A 25,182-nucleotide genomic window follows, 5' to 3' on the forward strand; every position below is an offset into this window, starting at 1 on the left:
ACTCTTCAACTTTAATACTTACTTCAACTTTTAAGTAGGTATAGATTTTACTTTGGTAGATATTATGTTAAGACTACAGTTGTTCAAATGTCTGTCATGCAAAAAAAATCGATGTAGCTGAACTCCTCTTTTCATTCTTCTTTGTAAAATTATATCTAAGGGTAGTAAAATAAAACTTCGTGACGATGGTTGGATTTTTGTTACTTTTCAGACTAAGGGGAAGTAAGCATTTATCTATAAAATTTTGTACAGCTATTATAATTTATACGCAAGTAAAAACACAGCTTTTTTTTCGACAATTCTTTTAATTTATCACATAAGGTACTGTTCATAATAAATACTTACCTGTACTTATTTGATACTTTTAATCGAGGTACCATACGAACGAATCCGCGGGCTCTAGCCTAGTTATATACAAAAAAGCATCATTTCATTTTAATATCTCTAAGCATATCACACGAAACAAAATGGATACATTCTAAAATTCTCCAGCCAAATTATAATGTCGTTAAAATGTAGTTTTCGTAATAAAGTTGTTCATGAACACAAATGTTAATGAAAATGGTCTGTGGAGCGAAAAATTTGACAGTTTTTCCTTTTTTTATATATATAATATCACTATTCATTATATGAACATTATGGTTATCATCCTTATTATTACTAGCTGCGCCTCGCGGTTTCACCCGCGTGGCTCCGCTCCTGTTGGTCTTAGCGTGATGATATATAGCCTATAGCCTTCCTCGATACATAGGCTATCTAACACAGAAAGAATTTTTAAAATCGGACTAGTAGTCCCTGAGATTAGCGCGTTCAAACAAACAAACTCTTCAGCTTTATAATATACTAGCGGTCCGCCCCGGCTTCGCCCGTGGTACATATTTATGTTTTCTCTACATAAGAACCATCCTGGTACTTCAAGGAATATAATAAAAAAAGAATTATCGAAATCGGTCCACCCGTTCTCGAGTTATGCGCTTACCAACACATTTTGCGATTCATTTTTATATTATATAGATTATTATTATTATATAGGCATGGACCAATATACCTTGATATATATTGGTCCATGGTATAGGTGCAGTCTTCTCTTAAAATTACAAAGAACAAAAATACTTTATTGTGTACCAAACGATAAAATAAATACACCTATAGCATACAGAATGATACAAGAGGCGGTCTTATCACTAAGGCAGCGATATCTTCCAGACAACAGTTTGTTTTGTCATCGTCGACAAGGGAAAAGGAAAGGCAGTTGCAGCTCCTGATGGTAAGGTCTACCACCACTCATAACATCCTTTGGTTATGCCTCTACGATGTTTTGCAGACTTTTATGGGCAAGAGGAGAAACTGGAAAGAAATGTATACCTACAGGTCAAAGAGAAGCAGTTAGAATATAAAAATAGCAAGGCTATAAATTATATGTTCTATATCTATGTACGTTTAGTAAAATATATTATACTAGCTTACCACCCGCGGCTTCGCCCGCTTTGTCTAAAATCTATTAATACTATAACCTTCTTCTTGAATCACTCTATCTTTTAAAAAAACCGCATCAAAATCCGTTGCGTAGACTAGAAAGATTTAAGCATACATAGGGACATAGGGACAGAGAAAGCGACTTTGTTTTATACTACATAGGTATGTATAGTGATTGTAGGTCCCTGACCCCTGTAGTTAATTTTAAATTGAATGCTATATTTTTGCATTAAGCTATCTTATAGGTAATTAGAGTTGATTTCATACACTTTACAGAAATAAATAAGCTAGTAAAAAGAAGCCAGTGCCCTGCCCCGTTCAAACGAAGCACAGAGAGTAGACAGTGACTAATTAAAAACAACCCCTCGCGAAATTCATCTAATTCTTTTAAGGGTAAGTTTTTTCTTTGAAATAATTGTTTTGTAGATTTATATATAGATCTTACTTTATGGTTCTCATTCTAGAGGTATCTACTAATTACCGAACCCTTGGAGACTAGGTTTTGTTCCCGACTTTGTTTGTATTTTAAATTGATTTTAAAGGTGTATTCTATCAAAATCGATACAGCGCTTTAAAGTATTATTTAATGTTAGGTATAATATAAATTATTATTAAAGTATTAATTAATTCAATATGGAAGTCTCTAATTCCCTGTCTGTTTATTTACCTAAATACTTACCTATATCATATTTATACCTATTAGGTATCATCGCTAGGTGAGTTAACAATAAATATTTTATCTGAATGTATCTAGAGAATGTAGGTACCTACTATAATATGAAAAAGTTTTAAAAATATATAAAAATAATCTCAATGGTATATTAAAATAATATAAGTAATATTATCCATAAAGTCGGTACGTATATTTACCTAAAATTATAAGGTAGGTAACTTAAATTCTGCTGCCTAACAATACTTTTAATTTTTATCATCATGATTCATGGTAGATATTCATTTAATTTTTTGAAAATATTTTTTTATTGGACTTTATTAAAAATAAAATGTACTACGTAGGTAATTATGGAGGTATCTATCTATAATTAGACATAGTTACCTACTAAATATATAAATAATAAGAATAAAGTACTTAAATGTGTATAAATTTATAAAGCGTAATTGAAAATTTATAAAGCCATATATAAAATATATTTAGGTAGGTACCTATATCTATTTAAAACATAGGTACCTAATAGATAACATATTAAATGTAATAAAGAGTTAAAATTAATTTAAACATACCTATTCGATAATAATGAAAATAGAGAAAACTCTACAATTTTAAAATTATACCTCGATCAATATATACCTAATTCTTTTCATATATCAGAATAAAATGTAATTTAAATTACCTTTTTGTAAATAACTGTCAATAAACTATAACACACAATCTTATATTTAACATATGTCACCGTAAATTTATTAATAATATAATAATTAAGTCGTAAGAAATCATACGTCAATCGGAGAGACGACAACACGGATTCAACATACAGACAATATAATAAACACACCGAAAAATAAAACCCAGCGATATAGGTAAAAAACGGCCACGCCCCCCCTCCTCCATAGCCACGCCTAAAGTAGTGGGGATGAGCCTTTATTCGCCAGTTCATATACGCTTTCGCGGATCGCACACGTTTACCCGATAGAATTTAATATAAAACCTCTTTTTTCCCACCTCTTGTTCTATATTGCAAACTGTCAAATCTATTTTTTATCTATGCCAGTGAACGTCATAATTGCCGCGCGTTTTGACAGGTGACTTTTTTAATTATCGCCCTAGTGTTGTGCTGTGTGTGTGTGGATTGTGAGGGATACGGTTTTTTTAAGGTACGTTCCGTGTTGTCGCCTTTTTTATTGATCTAATTATAAATATCAATTATAGTGTAATAATTATTTAATATACTACGCTATTGTTTATTTTTTAATAATTGTTAGGCGTTCAATTCCATGTGACTATAAAATATGTTGAAACCTTAGCCCGGCTTTTACAGAATTAAAAAAAAATCATCAAATTAAAAAACTAAGCTTTCGACTCTACATTAAAATTTAAGAATAATATATTTTCCTACCCATAAATATGACATTTAAAAATAAAATATGCTTTTTTAAATAAAAAAGAAACAAGTATGAATCATACGAACCGCAGATGATATTTTCGCGCCTAGCGGCACAGATGAAACATATTTTTTCACAAGGCGTGGCTTCTCAAGAAGGCGTCAGACACATTATGTATAATGAAAACTAATTTGTTGTCACTGAATATTTATTATTATAAATGCGATGAAAATTATGTAGGCAGATCTGTTTATATATTGTATTTCAATTTGATTTTGTTTGTTTAAAGTTAGATACGGTTATAATGAGATTGGTAAAGTTTAAGTTCATATTTTATGTCTAAAAAATATCTATCCTAAAAAGTTTAATTTTATAATTTGGAAATTAAATGCGATTTATGAAGATAATAAGTAGATACTAGATACCTATATTAAAGTGTCTGAGTTATATTTTGTACTAGATGTTCCCCGCGGTTTCACCCGCATTGCGCGCTCCTGTTGGTCTTAGCTTGATAATATATAGCCTTCCTCGATAAATGGGCTATCTAACACCGAGGAGAGAATTTTTCAAATCGGACCAGTAGTTCCCGAGATTAGCGCCTTCAAACAAACAAACAAACAAACTTCAGCTTTAGGTATAACATTAGTAATTTAGTATAGATTAAACTCATACAAAAACCTATTAAAAATATACCTACTTATATTTGTATAGGTATTCAGTTTGTTACTTACCTAAGTACCTATAACACAGATAATATAGATAGGTACCTACTTGTAAGCACGATTAATAGGTAGGTACCAATATGTGATAAAGGGTGTTCCTGACAAAAAAAAAATTCCGGGTTAGCTGCCTATAAATATTAGGAAACCTATATTAAAAAGATTATTTACGAAACTATTTATTTACCTACTTTTAGCTGTTTATAAGTACATCATCAAATAATAACATATTTAATCTACGCATTCAAAACTATCATATTTTTTATCTATGCGAAATGTTGAAATAATTTATCACACAAAATGGTTTACTGTAATTATAAACGAGGCTGCCCACGCTCCAAACATTGTGCGAACATTTATTATCTGTTAGCCGTTTTATTTGACACCTCGCGACACAAGTTTTGCCGCGATTTTTTGACGTGGCCTCGGAGCAATTAATTGCTCCGAGGACGTGGCTGTATGGCGGATGTCCTTTGCCTAGTTGAGAGACGTCAAAGCTTTTTTTTTTATTTTTTAGATATAAAAATAAAAATTAAATAATGTACCTAATACATATTTCTGAATTACTTTTTAAATTTAGGTTTGATAAAGGAATTAATGATAGTAGAATGTAGATACCTGTCCATAAAGGTTGATACACAATATATATGTAGGTCTACCTATCTACCTATCTACCTAAAATTAATTATTTTTAATGTCTTAATTTAAGTATGGTCTAGGTACTTTACTTACATGATATTATTAAATACCTGACTGTAATCAATAATTTTGTAAATATACTAGGTACCTACTACCTATACTACCTAGTTATTTTTGTTAAATAGGTAGGTACCTACGTATGTTTCTATTTGTCTGAAATAAATAGGTAAATAAATAAAATAGGAAGGTATTGTTATTAGTATGATTATAATAAGAAGTATAGAATAGGTAGATAATAGGTAGCTTATCCAAATATCCAGATTACGAAAATACACAAAATTTCATGAGAATCGGTCAAGCCGTTTCGGAGGAGATTTACTTCAATTTAAATTAAACTTTTTAAATTACTTAGTAATAAAAACGAGCCTATAAAATAACGGTGTTCAAGTAATAAAAATAAAATCTCATGTAAAATCAACTTTATATTAAAACAGGTGTGAAAATTCGCATAAATAAAAAATAAAACATGCTCAAAATGTCGTATAAATTATTATATTTATTTAAATAAGGACAAGCGTGAACCGTTTTTATTATTTTACATTATAATTATGTTTTTGATATAAATCTTTGTTATCTGTGAACGTTTTATGATAATGTGTTCTTAAATTTAGCTAATTTACTTTGACTGACCGGTTGGCTTGGTTGGTAGTGGCCCTGCCTTCCAAGCCAGAGGTCGTGGGTTCGATTCCCACCCGGGGCAAATATTTGTGTGACGAATATAAATGCAGTTTGCTCTGTGTCTGGGTGTTGATTATCTATAGGTATAAGTAGATATTTATTTAAAATTATATATGTATGTTTATCAGCCATCTGGTTTCCTGGATAACACAAGCGAAAGCTTAGTATGGAATCAGATCGTGCCGTGTGTGAAAATGTCCTGAAATATTTATTTATTTAACTAATTTTATTTCATTAAAAAATATACTTAGGTACCTATATTTTTATATAAGTATGTTTAATGAATCCTATTAATATTATAAATGTGAAAGTTTGTATGGATGTTTGTTACTCTTTCACGCAAAAACTACTGAACCGATTACAATGAATTTTAGCACACATATAGAGGGTAACTTGGATTAACACATAGGATAGGTTTTATCCCGGAAATCCCACGGGAACGGGAACTATGCGGGTTTATCTTTGAAAATGCGGGCGAAGCCGCGGGCGGAAAGCTAGTGTAATATAAAGAAACCGATTTGAAAACTTCTTTCGGTGTTAGATAGCCCATTTATCGAGGAAGGTTATAGGCTATATCGTCAGGCTAAGACCAACAGGAGCGGAGTGGTAATGCGGGTAAAACCGCGGGCCACAGCTAGTATTCGATATGGTTACAAAAGTTTCAAAGCAATAACGTTAGTATGTACGTGTGAAATAAGCGTTTACGATATAATATAAAACAAACATATTAATTGTTGTAATTATATGAAACACTTGTTAAATGATTTTATATGTAAGTACACGCCATGTTGGAATAATTTATTCTCACACTGTTTTTAATGGCCGAGGGAATTATTTTTATAATATACCTAACTATAGATATATTTATTAACTAGCTGTTTTGCGCGGTTTTACCCGCAGTGCTCCGCTCCTGTTGTTCTTAGCGTGACGATATATAGCAAATAGTCTTCCTCGATAAATGGGCTATCTAACACCGAAAGAATTTTTCAAATCGATAAAGTTTAGAAACAACTACTTAGGTCTTAGAGCATATTAATGCATTTTAATGCTCTATGACCTAAGTACAACGAAGAATTGGAATATCTTTCTCTGGTAGTTCCAATAAAATTCAGCTGTTTCGGAAAAGCAGAAAAACGAACAGATAGATTTCTAAAAGAGAGAAATAACTGAGAAATAATGCACGAATTTAATTAACAAATTATTCTATCTCTATCTTTCTTATGTCTAATTACTTTAGAGTGAAAGAGACAAAAGACTAATTAAATAAATACGAACATATTCTTTCAATAAAGTAAACCAAGGGCGGTTAACTAGTGCTGTATGTATGTACCTACGTTATATAAGCAATTGATTAACTCAATTTGATAAGATTCGTTCCACTTAGTAGAGACCCGCATGATTGAATTAAACTTAAAATAATGGGGTATAAGCCAATTATATAGGTAGGTACCTAATATTTTTGATATATACCTATAGCTAATACTAGACATTAACCCGGTTTTGCCTACTTTATTTATTCAACTTATAGATTTCGTTTAAGAGGGGCTAAGCATAGGCAAATCCTACTTCCCAAATCCTATCCTATCCTACTATCCTTCCTACTAATATTATAAACTAGCTTTCCGCCCGCGGCTTCGCCTGCGTTTTCAAGGAAAAACCCGTTCCCGTAGGATTTCCGGGATAAAACCTATCCTATGTCCTTTCTCGAGTATCAAAATATCTCTATACCAAATTTCATGCAAATTGGTTCAGTAGTTAAGGCGTGATTGAGTAACAGACAGACAGACAGAGTTACTTCGCATTTATAATATATATATATATTAGTATGGATGCGAAAGTTTGTGAGGATGTGTGTGTGTTTTTGTTACTCTTTGTTAGTTCTTTGGAATATTATACGATATATTATGTAGTTAGATATAAGTTACATATTATGTAAAACTAGATTTCCGCCCGCGGCTTCGCCGCGTATTTCCAAACTATACATAGCCAGAACGCAACCATAGGAAACTGCTCGTGTATACTTTGTAATGTTGTTTTTAAGTTTGTTATTACAATATATACACGAATTTTGCGTACTGGTCGTGTATACTTTGTAACACGGATTCTTGCTTCTTCGTTCCAAACTATACACGATCAGTACGCAAAATATGTTGTATAACTAAAATATATAGCTACTACACAACTTACGCTTGAGCGAAATAATAAATATATAGGCAATCAAAGACTTGTACAGCTATATCTATCTACTTTTATTCTTCTTGATTGATTCAGTAAAATATGGAATAAAAATATTATTAGGTAAGTTTAGAAAAATAAATAGGTAACAGATATAAGGGTTACCTATGGGTTAGGTTAGGTTAGTGTTTTAACTACACAAAAAAGGAGCCCCGCTTCGCGGGGCTCCGTCGCCTCGCAACCGTCTTCTTCTGGACTTATTAGATTCTTACATTTTAGCACTATTGTCAATTGTAAGTCGTGCAGTATAGTCGGGAACGAAGACACAAGCATCCTCGATACAAAAAATATACGATCAGTACGCAACATTATAATATACACAATACACATGCATTTTAATAATAGATTTCAAAACAGCAATACAATTATATTATAAACACGAGCAATGGAAAGACGCCGCGCTTACTCCGAAACATACACGATTAGTCCGCATGCGTACTGGGTACTGGCGCTGTATGTTTTGGAGCGCTATTCTTACTTACTTCACTACAAAGTATACGCGAGTATTTGCGTACTGCTGTTGTATAGATTGGAAGAACTTTGTAAAAAAGTTATTTCCAAACTATACGTGATTAGTTTCACACCGTTGCGTACTGGCCTTGTATAGTTTGGAAAGACGCGGCTTCGCCCGCGTTTTCAAAGAAAAACTCGCATAGTTCCCGTTCCCGTGGGATTTCCGGGATAAAACCTATCCTATGTGTTAATCCAAGTTACCCTCTATATGTGTGCTTAATTTCATTGTTATCAGTTCAGTAGTATTTGCGTGAAACTCAAACTCAAACATTAATTTATTCAATTAGACTTCTTCTAGAAGCACTGTCGAATCGTCATTACATATTTTAAACATTTAGGTAGGTACCACCGATTCGGAAAGCAGTATCTATGGAGAAGAACCGGCAAGAACTCCATAGTTGCTCTTTTAAAATAATGTCAATATTACAATTTATTATAATATTATAAATGCGAAAGTTTGTATGGATGTTTGTTACTCTTTCACGTAAAAACTACTGAACCGATTACAATGAAATTAAGCACACATATAGAGGGTAACTTGGATTAACACATAGTATAGGTTTTATCCCAGAAATCCAACAGGAACGGGAACTTATGCGGGTTTTTCTTTAAAACGCGGGTGAAGCCGCGGGCAACAGCTTTCTTCCATAAGCTTAATAGTATATATAAAAGTAGTTAATAAAATGAAAATAAAACTATAATCCCTACTGTCTGTCTGTCTGTCTGTTACGCTTTCCCGCTTAAACCTCTCAACCGATTTTGATGAAATTTGGCACAGACAATCTTTAGACCTTGAGAAAGAACATATAGGCTACCTTTTATCAAAACACCACGCGGGCGAAGCCGCGGGCGGAAGCATAGTAAGTTATAAAAGTAGTTAATAAAATTAAAATAAAACTATAGGTAATTAGAATCGAATAAGCGTGTAATTACAACGTCCCGTTTTATAAACATAATTATGTTTTAATTTCATTTGCATTAAAATTAATTATATTTACAAATGGAATGGTAATTTTTAATTAATTATTAATCGGTTTTTATTTGGAATTAAATGTTTTACACGATATTTTAAATAGTGGTTATAAATTATACCTACTCGTCATCATTTTAGGAATATTATTTATTTTAATATTATCTAATAATATAAAGGAATTTTGTGTGTTTGTTTTAAATACACACGTCACTCATAAAATCTACTTTTATTTGAATTATGATCTATGCATAAAAAAATAAAAGATAATTAATAGCGCAATTCACCAGGAAAACGAAAAAATAAGCTTCTGATACAAAAAAGAGCGAGTGTGCCGAGCACACGTGTCAGAAGTGAAACTTCTTTGGCAATATTCAAAGATACCAAAATCGCCGCTTACTCCATGACGTGACGGTATTGCCATGACGCGACGCGCTTAAGGAGTTTCACTTCAAAAAATCTTATAACAAACTTCCAAACTACGAAACTGATATCGATAGCCTGAGATTTTGCTGCAAAAAAACCTTAATTTGTTTATATGGGCTTGTCAGATGTCCTACTAATATTATAAATGCGAAAGTTTGTGAGGATGTGTGTGTGTGTGTGTGTGTGTGTTTGTTACTCTTTCACGCAAATACCTACTACTGAACAGATTGTAATGAAAAGCACACTGCATTTAGAGGGTAACTTGGATTAACACATGGTTTTATCCCGGAAATCCCACGGGAACGGGAACTATGCGGGTTTTTCTTTGAAAACGCGGGAGAAGCCGCGGGCGGAAAGCTAGTTAAACATAATATGAATATACTTAATTCTCCATGCAATTTCGTCTGCTCTTAAAAGGAATAAAGACATTTTTCATTGCCCTGCCCATTTTTATTGTTTCCTTGTGTGTAACAATTTAACTCAAAAAATATTGGACTGATTCTGATAATAATTTTTTCCTAACCTGTAAACAGAGAAAATATTAATATTTTATTCTGAGTAAAGCCGCTACAATCTACTACATATAATAATACGACTACATTTTCTTATCCACATTTCTCCATACCGCAACTACAAAAATGTGCAAACGTTACTCGAAAAAGTCCAGCCGTTTCCGCTTACCAAGAACGGTGTAACAAAAACATTAATGACTCTTGTATTTTTGTTGCATTTATGACTTAGTGTTTATCCGACACTTATCTACAAATACCTGACTAATTAATAAATAAAAAAATACCTACATCAAAGGTATTTTTAATTTCTATATAAGGTAAGTGTTTTTTCGCAATAGGTACTTACCAACGATGTAGAAAGGAGTTATGTGTTTAATGTTTGTTTGTGTTGTAGTAGATTAAGAACGGATGAACCGATTTAGTTACAGTTTTTAAATCGAAAGTCTTGTTTTTGATATGATTTTCATACCTTATGAAAATAGATAAACGAGTGTTCTCTTACAATATATGAAATAATGTTTAATCTCACCTACGTTGTTACAAAAATGTTAAATAAATTTGATGTCTCATCCATCGTGTTAGGTGTTTCTAATTATACGTCCACCACTGTATGTAGGTACGATTGAATAGAAATCGATGAAATTCTATAAGATTAATTTTAAGATGTAACACACTACTCACTTTGAAGGGAAGTGGGAAAAATATTTTTATTAATCGTTTCATAAATGACTAGCTGCGCCCTGCGGTTTCACCCGCGTGGCTCCACTCCTGTTGGTCGTAGCGTGATGAAATATAGCCTATAGCCTTCCTCGATAAATGGGCTATCTAACACCGAAAGAATTTTTCAAATCGGACCAGTACTTCCTGAGATTAGCGCCTTCAAACAAACAATCTCATCAGCTTTATAATATTAGTAGGTACCAGATGGAGTGCTAAGGAAACAAACAGTCGATTAAAAAATCACCCCTTATGTTTTTATTCATTAATTTATTCATTCGTTTATTCGAATTATACAAGTGTTTTAATATGGCGCGTTTAAAATCATACATATTCAACTTATAGTGCTTTTAAAAATACATTCTTTAATACAAAATGATGAATGCCTTGTACCTACATTGGTTAATACGTTGTAAATAGGTTGAGGTTCGATTCCTGTCTCAAATTATATTTGAAAAATAGGTAGTTACATTGGTAATTGACAAAACTATGTTATACAATTCAAAAGTGCTTCTAGAAGATGTCTAATTGAACGAATTTCAAGGTTTATTGTAATTTCAGCAAACTTTTCATGTGATTTATTATTTTATTTTAATTAAGTAATCTAATTAATTCTTATTTTAGAACATAAAACATTAGCTAAGTTTTCTCATAAAGCATCGTCTATCTGCCAGTCAAAGTCTTATCAGATATACCTACTTATTTAGTTGTTTTAGAGATTAACCGAACAAAATGCTGCAATATGGATCTGTTAAAAACAACGTAGGTACCTAAATATACATTCAAACTTATTCAAACTCAAACTCAAACATTTATTTATTCAATTAGACTTCTTCTAGAAGCACTTTTGAAACTTCATTACATATTTTAACATTTACCACCGATTCGGAAAGCAGTATCTACGGAGAAGAAGCAGCAAGAAACTCCATAGTTGCTATTTGAAAATAGGTACTACTCGACCAAGCCAACTAGACCCTTTTCAACTGTGACGTCACCCGCCCATGTCTCGGGTACAGATAGCAAAAAAAAAATATTAATAATATCACTGTTCGCTCTCCGCTATGAATAGTCTTATTTTTCCCCATTTCGAGGGCTGTCTATGAATAACAACACAGTAAAAACTTAAACAAATAACAACGAAAAACTTAACAGTCAACAACAAGCTTTAACGATTAATAATAAAAAGTACAGAAATAACTAGCGATGCGAAACGTACGAATGCGTCGATGCTGCGAACCGTACTAAGGCGAACGCGGTACCTGAGGCGGTAAGCGGGCGGGGAGGCCGCATTCCACCCGAGCGTCTAGTTGGCTTGGTCGAGTAGTATACGTAATACTTTCACTAGGCTGTTAATAATTAATAATTAATCATTTTTTATTATTATATTTTGATAATGATTTTATATATCTTAAACTTACTTAACAATGCGGGTGTCGAATGTGTGTTCCATCGCGAATCGCGATACGTCAGAGGTTTTACAGACGATTAACATTTTTCCAAATAAATAAACAAAATATTACATCAGTAAATAGACACGTAAAAAACTAAAATGTCACACCGCCATTTTGAATTTCGATAGCGCGCTCTTTAAAATGGTGGTAAGTGTCGTTCGGAAACCGTTAATAGTGTTGCCACAGCGCAAAAAAGCATTCCATTCCGCGCAGTAGGTACACATACATATTTTTCATAATTTATTTCTTATTTAGCGTACGTAAGTATAGTTTGCTATGTGTGAGGAATTTTTTACTAGCATTAGCACGTCGTGGTTGAGAGAAAAAATTGTTTGTCGGTTCATTAAACTATATGGAGTAATAGTTAGTTATAGTGCAGTTACTATAATCTATGTCTAACTAGGTTTATTTATTAACGTCATTAATAGGTACAAATCTATACTTAATATTATAAAGCTGAAGAGTTTGTTTCAACACGCTAATCTCAGGAACTAAAGCCCCCCTAGTCAAGTGGCTTTCTGTTAGCGTTATAGCGTTCAATAGAATAGACTACGAATGTATGAGATTGACGTAAGCTGTAGATAAACGTATCTCTGGTCCGATTTGAAAAATTATTTCAGTGTTATATAGCCCATTTATACAGGAAGGCTATAGGCTATAATATATCATCACGTTAAGACCAACAGGAGCGGAACAATGCGGGTGAAACCGCGGGACGCAGCTAGTGTAGGTATAAGTAAAGGTAGATATCATAATTATTAAAGGTACACGTACAACAATAACATTTAAACCAAATACAAACTAGTAGATACTAAACTAAGCTATCTCTGATCTCACAGTTTTATCTTACTATAGGTACAAAACATGAATTAAAAAACATTTTTATTACAACAATGGACATATAAGTAATTAATTTATTAAACAAGGTGTCATAAACAACGCAATGAAATACCATTTTAAGATTATATATAGACAGAATTAACCATAAACTAATGAATTATATTTTTTATAATGTAACAAGTGTTGCCATTGTAAAAAAATTAAAATAGATATCGGAATGTCAGTATCGATTAAATCTATAGGTAGGTACTTATATTATAAAGCTGAAGAGTTTGTTTGTTTGAACGCGCTAATCTTATGAACTACTGGTCCGATTTGAAAAAATCTTTTGGTATTAGATAGCTGATATCACATGATAGGAAGGCTATAGAGTATCGGCTATAATTATTATATCATCACGCTAAGACCAATAGGAACGGAGCAATGCGGGTAAAACCGCGGGGCACAGCTAGTAATATTGTAAATGATTTAAAACTGGTTATATACCTGCTTGAAATAATGTTATATTGGAACAAGTAATCACTGTGTTAAAAAAAATAGTACCTATTTGAAATCAGTTAATTACTTATATTTTATTTTTTTTAGTTCGTCTTCACATAATAATTTGTCTTTGTCAAAATGCTGTCAAACAGCTACTATAGAAGCTAGAAAATCAATAACTTAACCGCTTTAAAACCGGTTAAAAACCACACCAAAATTGTCGCCAAATAAAATAAAAAACTCAAAAAAATAACTCGAAAATATTTAACTCGAAAATGAGCCACTTTCTCATTGATCACTGAAACCGCCAACACCTAAAATTGCGAATTGGCAAGCGATTAATTTAATACCTTAATGTATGTTATTATGGTTCATAATCGATTGGCAATTTCTTCAAATCGTTTGGCATGACAAAGTTAGTATGCGGTTATATTGACCCGTATATGAACGGGTTAAGGTTGAAATTCGGTTGATTTTTGTATGTTTAATTTGGTACGTCGTAAGGATTTTGACCACGTCGTGTGTGGTCCAGTGCTTTATAAGTGGAAGATACTCTATTACAGTTCGAATTACGATATTGTTTTATTAGTTTTGGATTTTGGTTTTTGATATGGATAATAAAACATATTAAATGATAGTAAAGATTTTCACACATTTTAATGATACCTTTCTTAGTATGGCAAATAATATATGTATGTAGTTGTGAAATAAACGTGGTTTTAATTATAGTGTGTTTTTATTTATATAGACTTAAAACAAGATTCTATGCGCAAATTCAAATGGTATTTTATAAAATGAGTAGGTAACTGGTTGAACATAAAATTAACCAGATTATATCCCAATGACAATATACTTCAATAGGTCGTAAACACGCTTTCCACAATCGACCAATTTGTCATCCACACACAAAGATATCTACATGACCTTTCGTGTTCGGTTCAATAATACATCATTATGCTATAAATATATTAACGCGTAGAATCTATAGCTATAAAAATAGCCATTATTTCCTTTCGTTAAACTATAAATGGGCTTAATATTATAAATATAGAATTTTCAATGGTTTCTTCTGAGAATTTCACACAATAATTGGCTTGCAACGCTTTCTTGTCTTTGCAATTATTGTTTTATTACGCTAATGAGTTTTATAATTTCCATTATGAAGTAAAGTTTTATTTATTAAATTACTGTTACCGTTTTTATGGAGGTAATTGAATATCTGTGACAAACTACGTTTTTCTGATTGAACTAATTTATTTGTGCTATAGTGTTAATTAAATTATACTTCAGTTAAAAATAGAAATGATTTGAAGTGTAAGAGGGTGTTTTAAATTTAATCGAATAAAGGCAAATCAGTTTTCTATGCCTTGCCAGATAGAAACTTGTCATTTAGAACTAATGACGTTCTTTGTAAAACTAATTCTTGATTAACAAATGTTGCAAAATGATGCTAACAGAAGCGTAAAAAAGCGTTGTGGTAGAAGCTTGATTTTAAGTGTATTATTAAACGTTTAAATAACTTACACAGGATTCATATAACTTACACAGGATTCATTTGTAATTAACTTTTTTTTATAGATACTTGTTTCAAGCATTCAATAAAGTTAAATATAACTAACAAAAATAAAATAAATAGAAAGTAGAGTAACATTCACATGGCACAACCCGTTTTGTTTTACGCGGTTTTCGCTAACCGCACGCTGTTTCTGTATTTATTATAATTATTTATTAGCTATTTAGTATTTACGTTTAGGAATGGTACAGAACCTAGCTCGAGTTTGTAATAAAGTAAGTTAATTACATAAACGTGCAGGAGTTTTAGAACGTAAGTTCCTATTGGTGTTTTTACTTTTTAGTTTTTATGTTAAAATGATTAAATATAAGATGACTAGACTTCGCCCGCGTTTTCAAAGTTTGGTCTTCATGGTCTTAAGCTGGGTCTTCAGCTACATAAATACCAAATTTCATTGTAATCGGTTCAGTAGTATTTACGTGAAAGAGTAACAAACACACACACACATCAAACTTTCGCATTTATAATATTAGTAGGAAGTAGGATCATAGGATAATAATTATTGATTATTTATACAAGCTCGCTGTCCCGGCATCACCTGGATTGATCGGGTAGGTATAAAATAAAATACCTATAGGAACCCAAACTATCGTTTACTCTATACTCGGTACTCGGTAGAGATGTAACTTACCTTACTGATGATAACTTTGCAAAATCGGTCGAGCAGTTTTTGAGTTTAATCGTAACAAACAAACGATATAAAAATACTGATTTTCTAAACAGATAGCCAGTTTCACAATGTATTATTACTTAGTGTGTCTAATGTCTTTTATAAATTTATAAACTTGTAGGTATGTACATATAGTATGTCTATTGTTAAAACATTATTTGCTCTTATACAATGGTACAGAATATAATAAATAATCAGTTGCCACGTATAATTGATATATTTATATAAGTTAATATATGTGTTGATACAGCTGTTTATATTGGTCATAATTATTGTGTTATTCAATGATTAACTATAAACGAATTACGTATTATATTACCTACGAATTTAGTGCGTAAAATGGAAACTGTTTTGATTATTATCATATGTAGGTATGTAGCGAATAGCGATACTGGTGTGGAGATCAACCATAACGACAAACAGATAAATAAAATTTTGAACATTACGTTTTATTGTATCATAAATTCATAATATCTATATTTTCATTTCGTTGTCATCCTACAATATACAATACTATAAAATGAAGTCATCTTCATATTTATATTAGCTTTTCCCCAATAAATAAGTACCTACAGTACCTATATTTACACATCGAAATCAAAAAAGTATTTCCTTACCATATTCTTACAATTTCTTACAGATGGCCATATTCTTACAGATGGCGTAACAACCTTTCCATCATGGCGGCGGTGTCCTCCGCGCACATACAGGATCGCATCAAGATCCAGGACCACAGCGACGATGAGCACGAGCCCTTCTCCCCACACAGGGACACCCCTGAACCTGAGGAAGAAACCAGACAAATACACACATCCCCTTTCTCCATACACAATGTGCTTAAGAAGGAACGGGACAGCAACAGTCCGGAGAACGTCTTCTCAACAGATAAGCTACTACAGAACACTCCACACTATGAAGACAGTCAGTCTCGAAACTCAGAAAGCGTCAGTCCTAGATTGGACGATGAAAACGCAACAGAAATAAGCGTTGATGACAATTCATGTTGTAGCGATGACACTGTACTATCTGTTGGTAACGAAGCACCAGTCAATTATGATAAACCAGACAACCAGTTAACGTCCTTCAAACACATACAAACGCATTTAAACGCTATATCCCAGTTGAGTCAAAACCTAAATATGAATCAACCGCTCTTGCTCCGACCCAATCCGATCACGCCAAACCCCCTTATGTTCCTAAACCAACCGCTACTGTTTCAAACGCCTCTAATAAATCATGACCTAAAGAGCGTCCCTAGGGCACCCCAAAGTTATAACCCACAATTCAGTGGCTTTAGACGAAGCCAGGAATTTTCTAGAACTGACGAGAATAGGCGGCAGAATTTCAAGTCACCGGAAGAGTCCGATGGGGACTTTATGAATCAAAATTGTCTGAAATTTAGTATAGATAATATTTTAAAAGCTGACTTCGGTAGGCGCATTACCGATCCTTTGAACAAGAGGAAGACTATGAAAGCAAGGTTTGAAGGCAAGAAGGATGTGCCTGTTAGTAAACCTGAAGAGGCTAGGGTACCTGAAGTGAAACCAAGTGATAAAGGTGCAATAGATCTGTCCAAAGTTGATGATGCTGCGAGCAATTCAGCGTCGAGTGGAGGTAAGATGATAGTTTCTAGATGCTTAAAGATACTCACGTTAAAAAAGATAGATAAATGATCACTCATTTGAAGTAAGAATGTTTTAAAAAGGCAAATGAGCAATAGGATTAAATATTCTATATTATGTTGAAATACAGCGTTGTTATAAATTGTTATTAGCAGTACATATTATGAACTGCTAAAAAGTCTCTTACAATTATTATTGAGTAAATTATAAAGCTTTAAGTTAGAAAGTAGAAACATTTATAATCTAACTAGCTTGCGCCCGCGGCTTCGCCCGCGTGGTGTTTTGATAAAAGGTAGCCTATGTTCTTTCTCAGGGTCTAAAGCGCGTCACACACGGTGAAGATACTATAATATTTTATCTTAAGATACTGTAATATAAATTAGTACAGTATCTTAAGATAAAATATTATAGTATCTTCACCGTGTGTGACGCGCTTAAAGATTGTCTGTGCCAAATTTCATCAAAATCGGTTGAGACTTGAGAGGTTTAAGCGGGAAAGCGTAACAGACAGACAGAGTTACTATCGCATTTATAATATTAGTAGGGAATAGTAGGGATAATCCCAATGCAAATGGTAAAAAATTATTAAAATTATTAATTTCTCTTCTTTTTGCTAGTATTAGTAGGATAATAGTCCCAATTTTCAGGGACGCCAAGCGGGGACGGTCCCATGGTGTGGCCCGCGTGGGTCTACTGCACTAGATACAGCGATCGACCTAGTTCCGGTAAGTATTAACTTTAATTATCATTAGTAGGAGATCTACTACTACTGTGACTTATGTCAAACGATACATCAGTCATAGAATTGACATAATTCCAAAAGTTTTCAAACTTCGGTCAAGTGAATGGTTCATTGGGACGACAATAAATCTCATTTTGCAACCTTGTCCGCAGTCCGGAAAATTGTTAAAATTGCAATTAAATTATTTTTTTGCTGTATGGTCGTGAAAAAAATTCCAAAAGTTCTGCAAACTTGGGAAAGCTTTCGATATAATATTTCATATCACGTATTAAATTTGCAACCAATCGAAGTGTACGGAACATCTTTTAATATTGAATATTAATTTCGCATTTATAATATGTATTAGCAATTTGACAATAAACGATTAGATTTACATTTTCTTCAATGTTTATGATCATAGAAAATCCCTGTTAATATTTTAAGATGAAGGGAGAGGACCCTAGAGGGCAATCATTACTCTTAGGGGTTGTTTTTATGTTTATTTAATATACTGTGGGCTTAGATAAGGGTGTATGATTTATAAGGGTAAGTGTTGTGTAAGATTTGTTACCTATTGTGAAATGGAGTGGATATTTGGTGTGAAGTGATAAACTAATTTTGGCATAGAGTTAATGGTTTGTAGTGTTTTTAAATATTATGTAGGTATCCGTGTTTCTATAATCTATATCTATACTAATATTATAAAGAGGAAAGGTTTTTAATTATGTATGTATGTATGGTTTTCACGCATAAACTACTGGACCGATTTCAATGAAATTTAGCACATATATAGAGGGTAACTTGGATTAACACATAGGCTAGGTTTTATCGCGGAAATCCCACGGAAACGGGAGATATACGCAGGTTTTTCTTTGAAAACGCGGGCGAAGTCGTGGGCGGAAAGCTAGTGCTGTATATTTTAATTATTATAATTACGAGTTCCTGTTGGAAAAATAGTTTTTCTTGATTCTTGAAAAATTGAACATAGGTAAGCTCATCATTTTTTCGTAATAAATCTCAATGAGTCTCAATGATAATTACGTAATTAATCCAGTTATAAACCCGATTTAAACGATTTATTCATATAAACAGATTTATTTTATAGTAGGTACCTACTTGAGCATTAAATAAGTCCCTGCATTCGATTCCTTGTTAAAATATAAATCTATAAATCTATTACAGAAATCTGATCGACTAGGTACTTTTAAGGAAAAAAAATAGCGTGTGTGCCGAGCACACGTGCAGTCAGAAGTGAAATTTCTTTGACCAAATTCAAAGATACCAAAATCGTCGCCGTACTCCATTTTTTTTTTTTTTTTTTTTTTTTTTTTTTTTTTTTCAAGTGGGGAAATCTTGCCTAAGATACCCACGGCTCCCGGGGAAGGAGCCGTGGGTTATGTCGGATTCCTACCGACTAAAACCCCACCGTGTACCAACGCGCTGCTTTAGACGGGATGCGGGTACACATTCGCAATCTTCCGCATGTCCCGCCCAGCAGTTGCCCGTTTCCAGGCCCTCCGCTACTTGCCCGTTTCCAGGCCCTCCACCAAATGCCCACCCCGGGGCGGCGCAAGCTGTACACGAGCTCACGCCACCCACTCGCCGATGATGGATTGTTCCCCGTTCCATCATCGGCGTTCCCCAAACCCTCGACCCCAGCACCGACCGGCCGAAGGGCGCGCGCCGAAAGGCCCTCTGAAACGTGATTCACGCGTCGAAGGACCCTCCGGCGCACTTTTATAGAGGTTTCCCTCGCAGCCCCCACCTCACACCAGAGGTGGCGGCCCTCGGTCCGGCCCCACGGACCGGATTACGAGTTGGCAGACGGCTGTCGCAGGACAGCCGCCGCCCTACTCCCACCTACAGGAGTCACCGCGTGTCACAAAAGTGACGCGTCGGGATCCCGCCCCCTGTTTTGTTGGTAGTTAGACTACCAACAAAAACAACGCGCGCGGCCTCTGGCCGCCATCCACCGCCGCAAAGCGCAGCCCCCTGCCAGTCGGTCGGAACGAGACCCAAACGAGCCCCGATCGACCTTCCAACCCCATTTTGCCCAGCCAAATTGCCAGGCCGCGACCACTAGCCGCCATACCTCGCCGCACCACAACGGCACCTGAGCCAATCCTGGCCCCCCGGAGGATCCTAGCCAGCTAGCCAGCCATCCAGCCAGCCAGCCAGCCAGCCGGACAACCAGCCGGTGACAGCATGCCAGCCAGCCGCCGCGGCTCAAAGCAGCCAGCCAGCCAACCGGTGGGACAGCCGGTTTCAGCCAGCCTGCCAGCCGGCCCCCTAGCCAGCCAGCGAGGCAGCCGGTGTGACCAGCCGGTTCCAGCCAGCCCGGCCAGCCGGCCTTCAAGCCAGCCAGCCAGCTATATGGATCCCTGGCCGTCGAACCAATCATGTCGTCAGACGACAGACCGGCCTTTCAGCCCCTCCGCGTCCAATTAGCTTCACTCAGAGTACACGAGTGCACTCCAAGCTACTGAGCCCCCCCGGCCACGACAAGGCTTGGAACTGATGGGGGGGGTCGCCGTACTCCATGACGTGACGGTATGGCCATGACGCGACCTTGAAATTTTACTCTCAACGCGCCTAAAGAAGTTTCACTTCTAAATCGATCAGTGAAACATATGTATAATGCTTGCATCCCATACCCCACTAGGGGACAAGGGACACGAATTTTCACGAATAAAATTAATTCAACTAAAAGATTAAACAAAATAAACGAAACCAATCACTTTTCACATCATTAGGGTTGCTACATCTTGTAAATATTTATGTATAGGGGTGAGTCGCAATAAAAATTGTTTTGTAGGGATGCGCTGTGTGGTTGTCGATAAAATTTGTGTATAAACTATAAAAATATAAAAATTATAAAAATATAGCATATAATATCACAATTACTGAAGAAACCTTCAAAATATTTTAATTAAATTTGAATTTTCATTTATCGCAATCGATTTCAGTCTTTGTTATTTTTTACAAATAACAATATTGCAAACTAAAGAAATCACATAATATTTCCTCTCTATACAATAAGCATTATAAAATATAATTTTAGTTTAATATAATAAGCATTTTTATATTGATCGTTCTCAATTATTATTTACAACTAGCGGTCCGCCCCGGCTTCGCCCGTGTTACATGTTTACGTTTTCTCTACATAAGAACCATCCTCGTACTTCAAGGAATATAATAAAAAAAGAATTATCGAAATCGGTTCAGCCGTTCTCGAGTTATGCGCTTACCAACACATTTTGCGATTCATTTTTAAATATAAGACTACTTATAAATAAAAGAAATAAAAACCCGTTTTAAATCCGTTAAAATACATCGATTAATTCTCAGAAACAGCTAAGTGACCATGGCATCTAGTTGGTCAACTAATGAGGCTTGACACTCCAATTAACTACACCATTATTGATGTTATTCTGCCGTTTGAGTAGTCATACACCATTGGTCGCGTGATGGACATCCGGTTTGTGGAAATATGTGGAAAATGTTGTTTTTTGTGGTGTAATGATAAATTTATGTGGGTTTGCGGTGTTTTTTAAGTTATTTAAAATATTTGTCGCGGACAAAAACACGGGTAAAAACTTGTATCTATTTCAAAACTGTAGGGATTGCTTAGTTTATAAAAGTACTAGTTTTCCGCCCGCGGCTTCGCCCGCTTTGTCTAAAACATAATAAATTATATATACTAAAACCTTTCTTTTGAATCACTCTGTCTATTAAAAAAAAGACAGCATCAAAATCCGTTGCGTATTTTTAAAGATTTAAACTAGGGATGTAACGATACATGATTTTGCCGATACGATACCGATACCGATATTTGTAGTAATGTATCGGCGATACCGATACCGATACCGATATCGATGGCTTGGTAGAAAAATAAATAGTGAATTATGCATAAAAAGTTACCAACATTTAACAGATACAACTGTTATTCGTATTCTTTTAAATAAAAATGCCAAATCAAAAAACAACAAAACCATTTATTTTAGTATTATTATTTTACGAAGTCAGTTAAACTTTAAGTAATACACATACAATCAGTACTTACCTAATAAAAGTTTACTATTGGTAGAGTTTTTTCAGAAAAGATATCAAAAAAATTGGTTGTTTGTAAAGTAGGTTTACGATCGAGATGTTTACGTGATAACGGCCCTTTTCTTGATTTTTATTAATGATATTTCAGACTGTGTAAAATATAGTCAATGTGCAATTTTTGCAGATGATTTAAAATTGTACAGGACGGTAAATAGTTTAGCAGATGCATTTTTACTTCAACAAGACATAAATGCTGTTCATAAATGGTGTATTGATAATAGGATGGAAATTAATGTTGACAAGTGTTTACATATTAAATTCTCTGGAAAAATTAAAAAATTGAATTCAGATTATTACATTAACATGGAACTTATCAAGGAAGTATCTGTTGCTCGCGATTTGGGTGTATACTTTGACTCTAAACTTACTTTCTCACATCACTTTGAGGATATTATTTCAAAAGCATGGCGTATGTTGGGTTTTATCAAAATGAATACTAAGGATTTTCACAGAACTGCGCCTTTGGTTATTTTATTCAATTCTCTCGTCCGCAGTGTGCTGGAATATGCTAGTGCAATATGGAACCCTCACTATCAACGACACATTGCACGAATAGAAAAAGTACAAAAGGCATTCACAAAATTTTTAGCTTTTAAAGATGCTCACATCAACTATAGGGCCCCATACAATGATAGGCATTTCAAACTTATTTCTTTGGAAAATCGTCGTCACCTTTTGGATATTTATACTTTGCATAAAATCGTAAATGGCAATCTAAACACCAATCTTTTAACTTATATTAATTTAACTGTTCCCCGTTCAATCCCACGTTATGCGATACCTTTTCTGCCTCTTCGTCTCGTACAAACTTAAAGAAGTATAGCCCCATGAACAGACTAATGCGTGCTTTCAATAAGATTAATATAAATAATGATGTTGACATCTTTCAGGACTCATTTTGGTCCTTCAAGAATAAAATTATCAGAATTATCTCTATGAACACTGTTATTGAATTCCTGTAAAAATGTAATTGAATTCCTATAATTATTTTTGACAATATTGTTTTCACATTGCTCTATATCTGACATTTTTTTTTCTGTGTATAATTATTTAAATTAAATACTTAATTCAATCCAATTCTCAAGTAATGCTGTATGTACCTATAATTAGTAGCCAATTTAGATAAAGACTTTATGTACGATTACTTATATATAATGTTACAAATTGAGTTACTGTTGGTGCATCTATAAATAAATAAATAACATAATGCAGTGGCAGCGCTCGAGATGAAACGGGAGATCGGTCCGTCTCTCTCTCGTTATACCTGCGATCGCGCTCGTGAGGTTTTGGTGTGACACAATTTTATGAACATGTCACCCGACTAAAACGATTTTAAAAACGTTATCACGTTTAAAATTAAAAAAAATTCAAAATTATTTATTTCTTTCCTTTACATAAACAATTTTGTGATTGGAACACTCCTAGTAAGCAAATAAAATGCTTGTGTCAGGAGGTTCCGCTCTTCCTTAACACTATTACAGAAACAGAAATAAAACAATATGAATGAATAAATGCAAAAACATAAAAGAAAAGAAAGAATTTAATAAAAAAATATCGGTATCGGTTGATTTATTATCGGCGATACCGATATATCGGCTTGCCGATATATCGGCCGATATATCGGTATCGGTATCGGTATCGTTACATCCCTAATTTAAACATACATATGGACATAGGGACAGAGAAAGCGACTTTGTTTTATACTATGTAGTGATTCATATATGGGTTATATGAACCTGTATTTCAAACTACATTCATTCTGCAGTTTAGATGTAAAAGTGAAACAGATAGACAAACTTTCGCGTTAATAATAATATATTAGTATTCTTTACTACTGAACTTATAAACTGACTGACTTGTTTTGATAAAGAACGTAAAAACTTTTCCCAATCCACAGACTAAAAAAACAGATACACTATTTTTAATTAAAACATTTATATCTATTAATGGCATTTTATTCATTAGTCTTACAAATAGCAATGCTTCAGATTGAACCTAATTACCTAAGTTAATTATATATCCCACGACCCCACTATCCCATCGCATTCTTTATTTCTAAGAAACTATATCCACGAACGATTAATGACTTTTCCTAATTTGGAAATGTAATGGTACGTCCACACACGTCTTCAATGTTCTTAGTCATCATCATTGGTTCATTTGATCCGATTGCAAGGAAAACAGGCAGCTTAAGGTAAAATAGCTTTTATATTTTCATTTTGTATATCTTTTCGTTTAAATTAATAGTAGTAAGTCCATATAAGGCTTTTTGCATGAAAGAATAACGAAGATCCATTCTTACAAAATTTACGTCTTTATTTGAAGGAATAAGATATTATTTGTATGAATATACTATATCGCTTTACAAAAATTTCATATCAAATTTCAATTTTAATGCTTAAATTTAAATATATTCATTTAATTAAACATTTTGAAGTATTTTTGTCTCTATGTCGACGAATACCAGAATTACGTACCATAGACAATCATTACACCTAGCTCTGTGTAGATGCAGCTTTATTTTAGAAACAAGATTATTATGTCATTAATTAGTGGGGGTGGCCTGTGAAGTAACACTGAATTATGTATGGCTATAGCAATTAAAACCGGTCTAGAAATCTAGGGTTCTGTGAACAATTTTAACCTGTAAAAATAGTTAGTTGTCTATGGAAAATTAATCAAAATCTGTGTAGCGATTTAGGATGATTGAAA

The 25,182-nt window shown here is 33.7% G+C and overlaps 1 protein-coding gene across 1 annotated transcript in view; it reads left to right on the top strand.

Moving 5' to 3' along the window:
- Window positions 1-3,088: 3,088 nt before the first annotated feature.
- Window positions 3,089-25,182, top strand: part of LOC149476177 (homeobox protein invected-like) — a 58,690-nt gene continuing 36,596 nt past the window's right edge. The window contains exons 1-3 of the mRNA XM_089712264.1: window positions 3,089-3,306; window positions 16,676-17,631; window positions 18,287-18,364. Coding sequence (XP_089568390.1) covers window positions 16,698-17,631; window positions 18,287-18,364 — 1,012 coding nt within the window. The 5' untranslated portion in view covers window positions 3,089-3,306; window positions 16,676-16,697. The remainder of the gene's footprint in view (window positions 3,307-16,675; window positions 17,632-18,286; window positions 18,365-25,182) is intronic.

Source organism: Colias philodice, chromosome 28 (assembly GCF_061535455.1).
Source record: "Colias philodice isolate Cphi_HAF_F1 chromosome 28, ilColPhil1 Martin Lab GWU primary, whole genome shotgun sequence".
Taxonomy (NCBI): domain Eukaryota; kingdom Metazoa; phylum Arthropoda; class Insecta; order Lepidoptera; family Pieridae; genus Colias; species Colias philodice.